Source organism: Megascapheus bottae, chromosome 24 (genome assembly GCF_031878675.1).
Source record: "Megascapheus bottae isolate mThoBot1 chromosome 24, mThoBot2.hap1, whole genome shotgun sequence".
NCBI classification, from domain to species: domain Eukaryota; kingdom Metazoa; phylum Chordata; class Mammalia; order Rodentia; family Geomyidae; genus Megascapheus; species Megascapheus bottae.
Genome location: NC_143532.1, coordinates 8,068,563 through 8,081,648, shown reverse-complemented (window position 1 = coordinate 8,081,648; position 13,086 = coordinate 8,068,563). Strand labels below are relative to the sequence as shown.

General features: G+C 40.7%; 1 protein-coding gene across 1 annotated transcript in view; it reads right to left on the bottom strand.

Annotated features, from left to right (window-relative positions):
* The window catches only part of Glg1 (golgi glycoprotein 1), a 72,064-nt gene that overhangs the window by 26,667 nt on the left and 32,311 nt on the right, over nucleotides 1-13,086 (bottom strand). The window contains exons 8-12 of the mRNA XM_090357281.1: nucleotides 12,410-12,624; nucleotides 9,774-9,895; nucleotides 6,935-7,036; nucleotides 4,091-4,244; nucleotides 1,163-1,300 (exon numbers count right to left, since the gene is read on the bottom strand). Of these exons, the coding sequence (XP_090213407.1) occupies nucleotides 1,163-1,300; nucleotides 4,091-4,244; nucleotides 6,935-7,036; nucleotides 9,774-9,895; nucleotides 12,410-12,624 (731 nt within the window). The remainder of the gene's footprint in view (nucleotides 1-1,162; nucleotides 1,301-4,090; nucleotides 4,245-6,934; nucleotides 7,037-9,773; nucleotides 9,896-12,409; nucleotides 12,625-13,086) is intronic.

The window sequence follows — 13,086 nt, the reverse complement described above, 5'->3', positions numbered from 1 at the left end:
AGAATGCAACTTGAGTCTTTTACCTTTTTTGGACAGTACTGGGGTTTGAACTAAGGGCCCTGTACTTGCTAAACAGACACTCTGCTACTTGAGCCTTAGTCTCAGTTCTAGACTTGAATTTTAGGTAAGAAAACTAATATTTCACGTCTCTGAGCCTTAATTTGGACAACTTTGTAGGAAAAATGATTTCTGCTTCACATGTCTTACAGTGATGACATTTGGACATATCAGTATTTACATACCTTGCTTATCTCAAAAGAATTCAATGTTGCTTATAAAGTTAAGGAAGGAAAATGTCAGATAAAATAAATGAAAATGGGGGGCCGGGAGTTTGGCCTAGTGGTTAAAGTGCTTGACTAGCATGCATGAAGAGCCGGGTTCGATTCCTCAGTACCAGATACATAGAAAAAAGCCGGAAGTGGTGCTGAGGCTCAAGTGGTAGAGCTCTAGCCTTGAGAAAGTCCAAGGACAGTGCTCAGGCCCTGAGCTCAAGCCCAGGACTGGCAAAAAAAATAAAAATAAAAAAATAAAAATAAATGAAAATGGTTAAAACAAGGAAAGAAAAGTACACTAAGGGAAGTGGGATGAAGCCAGCATTAAGCCTAGGACAATGCCCATGTATTTGTTAGAGGTAGGCAGACCTTCACATCTAAGCTTTCAAGGGGAAATACAAAGAAGGAAAATGACCAATTACAACATACAGCAGCAATAATATAAAAATAAAGTAGCTGTGTACGAATCATACAATATTTCTTGAGAATTTCTTCTACAGAGAACATTGAGTCATATAAATTATCTGTAAAGAAAACATCAACTTGGACTTCATGGGGTACCATACTCAAAATATGAGTCAAAAGCACAGTGGCTCACATTTGTAATCCTAGTTACTCAGGAGGCTGAGATCTGAGGATCGTGGTTCAAAGTCAGCCTGGTCACTAAAAAGTCCATGAGACTCTTACCTCCAATTAATCACTAGAAAACGGGAAGAGCGGCTATGGCTCAAGGGATAGGGTAGTAGCCTCGAGCTGAAGAGCTCAGGGACAGCATCTAGGCTCAGAGTTCAAGACCCATGATCCACAAAAAAGAAAAACAAAAACAAAAACAAAAAAAAAACATGAGTCAATATTATTTGTATAAGACAAATGGGATGCCCATCATTTACCTGGCCAGTTTCTGTTTTCTCACTACACCACTTCCCCAGATCTATCAGGCATTTATCCTGGAGGGCAGGATCCAGCTTAACATCCATGGCACGTTGGTGTAGGATCCTTTGGACTTCCGCTCGGCACTCTCGAGAGAGCTACACGAGAAATGAGTAAGAAAAGGTTATAAAATGAATACAGCAAATATGTCAGGAAGCTAACAGATAGATAATCCTGTGTTTATCTCTCAAATGTTATACCTGACTCTAGAAGTGCCATTATACATTCAGGGTGTGTGTGTGTGTAGGGTATGTGTGTGCAGGGTGTTTGTGTATACTGGATGTGTGTGCGTACGGGGTGTGTGGGTGTGTGTGTGTATTGGGTGTGTGCAGGTCCTAGAGCTTGAAGTGAGGGCCTGGAAACTCTTTTTTGAGGCTAGAGCTCTACCACTAGAGCCACAGTGCCATGTCTGGTTTTTTTCCTGAGTAGTTTGCTGGTGATAAGAGTCTCAGAATTTCCTCCCCAGGTTGGCGTTGAATAGTGACCCTTATATCTTAGTCTCCTGAGTAGCTAGGATTATAGGCGTAAGCCACCAGTGCCCAGTTATGTTCAGTATTTTCTAATATAAAATGTTATTCTTTTCTAAGATAATCTGAAGGAAGGCATTCATTCTAAACATTCTATACCCTGAATAGAATATGTGATCCAACTGAGAAAAGAATATACCTTGTTCAGTAGAACTGAGTTCAAGGAGACCTAAAACAGAATGAGCAGGCAATTGCAGAAGCAATAGTTACACAGGTCAGGACTAGAGTTTTCTAGATAAATTATGTAGAATAAAGCAGGTGAAAATGAGTTTTTTTGGAAGGGCTACAGGAAAGCAGTCAGCAGGTTTTATCAGTTTCCGATGCTCAAAAAAGGTCAGCAGGGACCAGGAGCACGGCCTAGTGGTAGAGTGGTTACCTCACATGCATTAAGCCCTGGCTTTGATTTCTCAGCAACAAATAAACAGAAAAGGCCAAAGTGGTGCTGTGGCTCAAGTGATAGAGTTCTAGTCTTGAGAAAGCCCAAGGACAGTGCCCAGGCCCTGAGTTCAAAACCCAGGACCGGAAAAAAAAAAAGTCAGCACATATGAGACAGGGGAATAGATCTTTCCTTATAGGGCTATGTGATTCTTTTCCTCCCAGTCCTGGGGCTTGAACTCAGGGCCTGAACACTGTCCTTGGACTTTCTCAAGGCTAGAGCTAGAGCTCTGCCACTTGAGCCACAGCACCACTTCCAGCTTTTTCTATGTATGTGGTACCAAGGAATTGAACCCAGGTCTTCATGTATGCCAGGCAAGCACTCTACCACAAGGCCAAATTCTGGGCGCTGGGGTCATGTTTTTATTAGATAGAAGGAGTGGCTGTACCAAATACCAATATGTCTTTCTCTTTAAAATGGTTATTTTTCGGATGTGTGTATGTGTGTTTTTGTTAAACTTGGGTTTCATGCTTGAAGCAGGTATTCTACTGCTTGATAAATCAAACATTCCTGACTAGAAAGGATTAAAGATGTGAGGGCACTGGGACCAGCTAATTTTTTTTCCTTTTTTTTTTTTTTTTGCCAGGCATGGAAGTCATACATGAGTAAGCTTTATCCTGATTCTGTGTAGCTGCACGTTATTTTTCCAGTGGGGCAGGTTTCCCTTTACTTCTTTTTTTTTTTAATTGTCAGTTATGGGATTGAGCTCAGGGCCCAAGTACTGCCCTTTGGGTTTCTCAAGGCTAGAGCTCTACCTCTTGAGCCACAGCACCACTTCTAGGCCAAACTATCGGCCCCTACATTTTTTTTTTAAGAGCCAAAACACTGGATTTCATTCTTTCATCACTTATAAGAGAAGCAAATTCCTGCTACATTGACTTGACAAATGCTAGAGCTCTATTCTAAAGTTCCTGTGGCTAATGAGGATCATGATATGGATTCATGTTCTCTTACTTATATGAAAACGTCAGCTTTCACAAGTGAAGGAAGAGGCTGTAGTTTTTTGTTTTTTTGGTCATGGGGCTCAAACTCTGAGCCTGGGTGCTGTCCCTGAGCAATTCAGTTCAAGGCTAGCACTCTACTACTTGAGCCACAGTGCCACTTCTGATTTTAGGGCGGTTAACAACTTCCATGATCAGGCTGTGTTTGAACCTGAGCCTCAGATCTCAGGCTCCTAAGTAGCTGGGATTACAGGCATGAGCCATCGGCGCCCAGCTTAGGAAGACATTTTTATACTTGTTTCCTCATTCTGAAAAGACATTTTTATACTTGTCTGAATTCTAAACAAGTTCTTGCACTGAGCTGGTAAACATGCACATGAAATAATAGCCTGGCTTTTTTCTGTAACAAGGTAGAACAAATATCAAATATGGTTTCTCATGAAGTGTACCAATGCCATTCTAGAGAGCAAGCACTATGCCAGAGTGGCACCAGGAGAACCAAACTCACACTAACATCCCACTGAGAGACAGCAGTTGGAGCAGACAAATACCAAGAGACTGGGTGTGGAAGTTTCTGCTCCAACTATTACATTGTCAGAGTGGCCTCATTAATACAGGGATTTGTGTTCAGCTGCCAAGGGCAGAGCTAAAGAACCATTTCTATGCTGACTAAAAGCTTCTAATGGATATTTAAAGCTAAATAAAGTTAGAACAGCAGAATTTAATTGTCCATTTGTGATCCGGAGTTCAATAATTTAAAGAAAAGACCTGGAAATGTTCCTCTACTCACTTGGTTAAAAAAAAAACCATTCTAGGCTGGGAAGAAGCTAGTGGAGCAAGTGCACCAGCAAGGGCCAGTTTCCGAGTAAGTTTCCAGCAGTACACAAACCCCTCCTCACCAAAGTTTCCCTAGGGTGAGAGAAGCCAGACAATATCCATCAAACTATGTAATAACAGTAAGAAGGCGCCAATGTGGACTCGTACCCGCCTTCCTTGTTCCTCAGTGCGGTAGGCGTGTCTGTACAAACAGGAGAACACTGCGCCAGGAGGCATAAGTTCACTGGTCTCATTCCAACCATGGGTGTGGCAAAGGCGAGAAGCATCTCCTTGGCACTTGCGGTATAAGACAGGGTCCAGCCTAAAACAGTGAAAGAACCGGTATTTACCCCATCTTCCCTTCTCACACACATTAAGTAAGGGTTTACAAGGTACTTCTTTTATACTCACTGATAGCCACCTCTAGGGTACCGCAGATAGCAGATATATAACAATATACTTCTGAATATCGTTTTCCCTCCCCTTTTATAGGGGAGCAGTATTGGAACTTGAAATCAGGATTTGGCACTTAGTGCCCTAACATTTGAGTCACATCGAAGTTCTTTTTAATTTAGTTGTAAGAGCCCACCTACTTTTTGCCCAGGTCTGCCTCTGATTGATCCTTATACAGACACCTCTCAAATAGCCTGGGTTACAGATGTACACCACTATGCCTAGTTTGTTTGTTGAGATAAAGTCTCAGTAAGTTTTTGCCCAAGATAGCCTTGAAATAGAATCCTTTTGATCTCCACCTCCTGAGTAGTTAAGGATCACAAGCAGGTATGTGCTACCATGCCCAGGCTTGAATATCATTCTTTTTTTTTTTTTTTGTGGGACATGGCACTTGAACTCTGGGCCTAGATGCTGCCTCTGAGCTCTTCAGCTCAAGGCTACTGCCCTACCTCTTAAGTCACAGACCCACTTTCAGTTTTCTGGTAGTTAATTGGAGATAACAGTCTCACGGACTTTAGGACTTCAGTGCCTGGCTTTGGCTTTGAACCATGATCCTTAGATCTCAGCCACCTAAAAAGCTAGGATTACAGGTGTGAGCCACCCTGCCCAGCTTTGAATATCATTCTTAATAGATGCACATGGTCAATTTATAGAAGTTCGTTAATCTTTAAACAGTAGGCGTTTACCCCAAAGAAGTCAGCTTGGCCCAAGAACTTCTATAACTTCAGTACATTTTCTTTCATTCTTTTTTTATAGGTCATGGCGCTTTTGTAGGCCTAGGTGCTGTCCAGAGCTCTTCAGCTCAAGGCTCCACCCTACCCTGGAGCCAAGCCCCACTTCCCTGTTTTCTAGAGATTAATTGGAGATGAGAGTCTTAGGTCCTTTTGTGTCCAGACTGCCTTTGAACCTAGATCCTCAGATCTAAGCCTCATGAGTAACTAGGATTATAGGCATGAGCCACCTCAACAGGCTCCTGAGTTTAGGATTACATTTGATGCTAGCCCAAACTACCCAGATTAGTCAATGAATCTGCTTCTGTTATCCAAACTAGACCAAGGAACACCTAATTTTGACCACAATATATACACAACTTTCAGGGAGGATTATTTAATGGGAAGAACAGGGTCAACATTTAATGAACAGCTTTTTATGACTACAAAACATTATTATTGTTATTTATTATTATTTTGGGGGCCAGTCCTGGGGCTTGAATTCAGGAACTGAGCACTTCCGGAGCTAATTAAAAGTAACAAAAGTAAATAAACAAACAAACAAACAAAACAAACCCCCAGAAAACCTTTCTATTAAAATATATGAACAGACCTGGGAGTTTGGCATAGTGGTTGAGTGCTTGCCTAACAAAGACCTGGGTTCGATTCGTAGGTACCACATATATAGAAAAAGTTGGAGCTCAAGTGGAAGTGAGAAAGCTCAAGGACAGTGCTCAGGCCCTGAGTTCAGTTCCCAGGACTGGCAAAAAAAGCAAAAAACAAAAAACAAAAACAAAAAATATATAAACAAAGCATAATCACCAGAAAAGGTTAATGACCATATATAGTGGCTTAAACAATTGGATCAGGAGGCAGCTGAATGTAGGAGCCATTGTTGGCTCAGGAGGCTGAACAAGAGAAAAAGGGACAGGAAAGGGGTGGGGTGGGAGGAAGAGTCAATAAGCCAGAGAGTCCTCTAACTTCCAAAATTAGAATAAATTAAATCGCCTTGAAAAGTTAAAAGAAATAAAAGCAAGCCAGGCGGGCATGGTGTAATCCTAGCTACTCAGGAGGCTGAGATCTGAGGATTAAGGTTCAAAGCCAGCCCCTGCACAAAAAAACCTGAGACTCTTATCTCCAATTAACCTCTAGAAAATGGGAAGTGGGGCTTGGCTCAAGGGTAGAACAGTACCCTTGAGCTGAAGAACTCAGGGATAATGCCCAGGCCCAGAGTTCAGGCCTCATGACCTTCCCCCCCACCCCCAAAAAAGAAAATCTCCATTTCCCTAGTGCAAATAATAAAGATACAAACTATTATTGTCTCAGTCCTATCTGAATCACCATTATCAGTAATCTCTGAAGATGCTTTTTTATTGCCCCTCCAGGGGCTAGAGTTCTTTCAAGATATATGTTTGTGGCATTAGAATCATTTTGACCACCAGGGCACAAAAGACCTTTAGATTCTTATCTCCAATTAATCACCAGAAAACAGGAAGTGGGGCTGTGGCTCCAGGAATAGGGCAGTAGCCTTGAGCTGAAGAACTTAGGGAAGTATAAATAGGGATACTCAGTATGGATAGGGAGTGGGCTGCTTTTAGATATTGCTCTGGACACATTCAGACTGCTTTCAGGGTTTTGAATTGTTAGTTATCTCATGATTTGAAAAGAATTCTCTAATGATTATTTTAAATTACTCAGGTAGTAATGGTGGTATAGTTCAGTAATAGTGTGAATCTGGGTTTAATTCCCAGAATAAAAATGGACAAAGAACACTACCCCTACCACCCCAATGATACTGATTAAACAAAACAGGCTTAGGCAATGCCTTATGTTTGCTTCATATACTCACTTCCAATCCCGGGAGATGAAATACTGCAGCTCTAGGAGACGATGTTCACAATCTTCCACCATCTTTTCTGTATATAAATGTTCCATCAGACACGAGAGAATCCTAGGCATAAAAGAGGTAAATTGTAAGACAGCTATTTTCCTGGGGCAATATTTTCTGAGAATCCTTCAAACTAACTGGACCTGACAGTGATTACATATTCTATCAACTTTAGAGCCACTTTGTACTTAGAACTTAAGAGTTCACAGATTTGTGTAAAGTTGCCTTAAACTACTTACAATAAAAAACCATTTCCAACACACACTACAGAATGATATACTGGCTATGTTCCCTTTCTATAGCTTTGAGCCTGTGGCAGTTTGTTTTTACTCTATGCCCATTCTTGATATTTTGAAGCAAATCTCAACTCAACATTCCATTAGTGAATAATCTTGCACATTTTTGCCAAGAAATAAGAACCTAATATAATGCAATTATGTTACCAAGAAAAATCTTTATTATAAAGTATTATCCTGTTCATTTTCACATTTATCCAACTAGGTTTTTTTGTTTTTGTTTTTTTTCCTGGCCAATCCTGGGGCTTGAACTCAGGGTCTGGGCACTGTCATTGGGCTTTCTCAAGACAAGAGCTCTACCAGTTGGGCCATAGCACCACTTCTGGCTCTTTTTTTCTGTGTATTTGGTACCAAGGACTCGAACCCAGGGCTTTGTGCAAATTAGGCAAGCACTCTACCACTCGGCCACACTCCCTGCCCAGCTCTTATCTTTTTACAACTACTTTAGCATGTACACTTTTATGTTTTAGATATGGCCTTGTACCTTTTTTTTTTTTTTAACCAGTCCTGGGGCTTAAACTCAGGGCCTGAGCACTGTCCTTGGGCTTTCTCAAGGCTAGAGCTCTACCACTTGAGCCATAGCACCACTGCCAGCTTTTTCTATGTATGTGGTACCAAGGAATCAAACCCCAGTCTTAGTGTATGCTAGGTAAGCACTCTACCACTAGGCAAAACTACCAATCTAGCCTTGTACTTTTTACCTATCTTTGATAAAGGTCTTATATAATCTACCCACACAGCTGAGATTCTAGCTGGGATAACTAATCCTTCTTTGTTAAGGTAGAGGTTTTATAAATCTTTTGCCAGCGATGGATGGCCCAATCAAGATCTTCTGGATCCCTATTTCCTGAGCAGCTGGGGTGAGAGATATGTACTACACCCCAAAAGAATGCTACTTTTCATTCTCTTCTACAGCATGAATAGCAGTAGATGATATATCTGGACTGTGTTCATTTTATTATTGGTGAATGCCAGCTACAAAAATATTTGCAGACTAGGAGCCGGGAGTTTGGCCTAGTGGTAGAGGATTTGCCTAGCATGCACGAGAACCCGGGTTCAATTCCTTGGTACCACATATGTAGAAAAAAAAATTTGCAGACCTAAAAACTTGCAATCTGGTTTGAAAACTTTTCACATCACATGGAATAAAATTAATACAGAAGAATCAAGTATGTCATCAGGGCATTTATTCAGCTTTCCTTAATGTTAAATGCAACTCCAATATTCAATGGTCCATAATAGCACCCTCTACAAAATTTGTTTTTGGTTTCAATTATAAATATTTTCTAATGACTATCATGTAGTCAATGTACAATGTACATGCAGTACATACCATGTATTAGCCTGAATGTTTGTCTACCTTACATCATTTCCATTACGGAAGTTATTCAATGACCTACTGAATAGACTCATACATACCCAGTCACTGTCACCAAACATCACCAAAAAGCTAGGTGCCTCTCTTAAGTGGTAGAGCTCTAGCCTTGAGAAAGTCCAAGGACAGTGCTCAGGCCCTGAGCTCAAGCCCAGGACTGGCAAAAAAAAAAAAAAAAAAAAAAAAAAAGCTAGGTGCCTCTACATCACAGAGGCTGCAGATCAGAAGTCCAAATTCTAATTAGTATGGTGTTCCGAGTCAACAAAACTTTATTTATTTATTTTTTTGGTAACTCAGTGCTTAAGTGCAAGCCCCATAATCAGCCAACCAACAAACACTTTATAGTCAAGAGTTAAGCCACTCAACAGAATGTTCACTGGGCTGCAAGCTAAACTACAATATGGGGTTGGAGTACTAGCAGGAGGAGGAAAGGTAAATAAAGATGAACAAGGTGGAAATATTTTATATAAATGCATAAAAATAGAGCAATGAAACCTGCTGAAAGCTGGGCACCAGCGGCTCATACCTGTAATTCTAGCTCTCAGGAGACTGAGATCTGAGGATCTCGGTTCAAAACTAGCCCGGGCAGGAAAGTCATGAGTTCATGAGACTCTTATTTCCAATTAACGGCCAGAAAACCAGAAGTGGAATTGTGGCTCAAAGGGTAGAGTGGTAGCCTTGAGCTGTACAGCTCAGGGACAGTACCCAGGTATAGAGTTCAAGCCCCACCACAAGAACAAAACAAAAAAAGAAGAAAAAAGAAATGAGAGAGAGAGAAAAAGAAAGAAAGAAAAAAGAAAGCAGCTGAAGTTTTTTTAGGGAGGAGTAAACCTAGCTGCTTAGGAGGATAAAATTTACAAGATCAATCCATAAGACTTTATCTCCAAAATAATCAGCAAAAGGCTGGCCTAGCACTCAAGTGGTACAGAGCCAGCCAAGCAAGCAAAAAAAGCAAGCACAAGACTGGAGGGGAGGGAAAGAGTGAGGGAGAGAAGAGAGAAGAGAGATGAAGTTAGTATATTGGATGGATGGAGTTGTCACACATCATCACCTTGTACAATTAATACACTGATTAAAAATCTTTTTAGAAGGTACAATATAAATAATGTTACAAATAAAAAGAACTTACATTGGGTCTCCAGAACGTATATGTTTGCAGGCTGTCTGTATTACAGATTCACAAGCTTCGTTCAAAGCTCTATCAATACGGTAATCTGCACCAGGATCAGTCTCCTGTATCAGTGTTTGAAGCTGGAGTTTAAAAAATTAAGATGTATCAGTGTTTTGAGCTGAAGTTTTAAAAAAATTAAGAAAGAAGACACTTAGCTTGCAGAAAAGAGATCTGTCCCTCAGACTGGTGCAGTACACAATGCACTTTTCACAAGGTAGAACAACTGTTACTGGCCAAACTTCTTGTTTCCTATTGGTTTCTCCACCCTGTTTCAAAGTTTTCTGCTTATGTCATTATGGAGATAAGTGGCTTATTTACACTTCTAAAACATCACTGAATAGCTGCAAAATAGTGTGATTAAGAAGGCTGCCCTTTTTCTGCCTACTCCTAAATCAGAGTATTAAACCTGACACTCCAGGCCAAGATAGAGATGAATGGAGAGCCAAGAGAAATCTAACGATACTGGTATAAAGTAACTGTGTGATTTATTAAAACCAATTGTGAAAGATTTCATTTAATTTGAAGAAACAATTAGGAACAAGAATACTTGGCCAGGTACCAGTGGCTCAGGTCTATTATCCTAGCTATTCAGAAGTCTGAGATCTGAGGAGCGGGGCTTAAAGTCAACCTGGGCAGGAAAGTCCACGAGATTTTTATCTCCGATGAACCCTCAGAAAATTGAAGTGGAGCTGTGGCTCAAGTTTGAGCACAAGATTTGAAGGAAAAAAGCCCCAGGAATAGCTCCCAGTCCTGAGTTCAAGCCACAGGACTAACATACCAAAAAAAAAAAAAGAATTGGTTGGGATGTTTTTTGTTGTTTGACACTCAGGAGGCTGTTTTTCTCCCACTTTCCACTATCTTTTTATTTTCCTGAACAGTTTATGAAAGTTGTAGGATGAGTGAAAAGACAGGTTTTTTTGAAGTTGTTTTCTTTTTCTTTGACTTCCCTTTGGGCCAGGATAGCTCCTGAGTCTTAGTCTTAGCCAAGTGCATTCACTGGTACAGAAGTTCGTTAGGACAATGGCCAGCGAAGACTCCTCCTTAAGAACTCCAACGCAACGAACTCAAATCACAGTAGGGACCAGTTTTCTTTCTAGTCAGACCTGCTGCCATGGAGAGGAGGCTACATTCTCTTTTCTGGAGATATATACATATTAACTATGCATAATACTAACTCTGAGTGAACAATTAAAGAGCAGATGAAATTTTACTCCGTCTATAGACATCTGTGTTTCAGACTGTAAAATTCTGATAATTACATGATAGCAGGAAAATAAATTTCAAGTAATGCTCTGGTTTTCAGAAAAATGCCAATGACGAAAGGACTGATTGTGGCTCCCTAAAATTCATTTAGAGTTAAACTGCAACCTTTCACTTCAGGATATAATAAATAAAACTAAATTGTTTTCTAAAGAACGTCCCTTATACAGGGTGCTCTGCTGCACGTTTCTGTAAAAACAATACTACCATGGACAGTGATAATGAAACAGATACATGATATACATATTCGGTCAACTTCATATCACCTAATTAACCTGCAATTATTCCACTTGCTTATGAATGCTAGAGCAAGAATAACTGCTTTCTCAAAAATGTGGGCTAATTCTTCCACAAGGCCTGGGAGTGTGGGAAGAAAAGACCCTTTCACATAGTTGCTCTGGTTGAACTAAGAAAAGATGGTACAATACTGAAAATGACAAGATGTCATTCTCATCTTCAGTCTGCGATAGATATTAGTAATAAGAAGAAATTCTTAGAAATTTCAGTTCACTCTAACTCTCAGCCTCAGCCAAATCAAATTAGTAAGAAAGGCAAGCTGGGAGAGGTGGCTAATGCCTGTAATCCTAGCTACTCTGAAGGCTGAGATCTGAGGATCAAGGTTCAAAGCCAGCCCAGGCCCAAAAGGACCTGAGACTCTTATCTCCAATTAACCTCTAGAAAAGTGGGGCTTGGCTCAAGGGTAGGGTGGTAGCCTTGAGCTGAAGAGCTCAGGGGCAGCACCCAGGCCGAGTTCAAGCCCCACAACCCACCAAAAAAAAAAAAAAGCCTTCCTGGGCACTAAGGTTCCTGAGAATAATCACTAGAAAACAGGAAGTGGGGCCGTGGCTCCTGGGTAGGGAGGGCAGTAGCCTTGAGCTGATGAGCTCAGGAACAGAGCCCAGGCCCAGAGGTTGTATGGTTTTTTTTGTTTTGTTTTGTGGCGCATGACCCACAAAAGAATGGGGGGAAGGGGCAAATTCTCTTTTGGTGAGGGACCTTTACTGATTTATTTGTTTAGTTTATTTACTTGATTCTCAGTTCAGTAAAACCAACTTAGCAAGTTGGCAATTCTCCAGTTACTCCAGCAAATGCAAATATAGTTAGGTAAAGCAATACATTTCTCTATATAGCTCTTTTATGAACTCAAACCTTCATTCTAAAGCTAATTCCACATTCTTAGATATGACCAAAGAAACAATATTCTTGTCTCATCTTTAGTACCTAATGTTCATTGAAATGCAGAAATAATCCAAAGAAATCAAGGAAGTATTGGGAACAGACTCCTTAACTGAAAACATATGATAGTCAAAGACACAGGAGAAGTTTTTCCTTACCGCCTGCTGACAGTTCATTCCAAGGTTCCCTTTTTCCCCCCGAACTACTTTCATCAGACAGTGCAGGGTTCGACCTTTCCGATGCAATCCAGAACAGTGGTGCTCAATCTCCCCACGACAGCTCAGGATGATCTCAGGGCTCAGAGAGAAGTCTTCCATCAGCATGCGCCGGTAATCTAACATCTCCCCCTGGCACTCACTGCTTACTTGGCGCCCTAAGTTAGGATGTAATTTCTATGTTATGAAGATTGATCTGGAGTACCAGAAATCACTACGTTTTAAAAGAATGTTTTAGTCTAGTATAGACATTATGCCATTAATGCTTATAACTAGAATGAAAAGCTTAGAATTTGGCAAAAGTTTTAGTTGCATAAAGCAGGTTTAGACTCTGGAGATTCAGGCTTATCTGGACAGTGTTGAACATTGTACAGATTGCAAACTCTTAAATTAGTAATATATATTCTTGCAATGGAAGTGGCTGTGTGTTCTTGAGTATATGTACGCACATGCATGCATATATACACACATGCATGCATATATACACGTGCATATCACACATGCTAAGCAGAATCTGGCCACAAAGCTACAAATGAAACCTTATGTGTTGACATAGTTAATGCTTGTGAAAAATGAACTCTTCAAATATCACACTAACACTCCCCCCCACCCCCCACCCC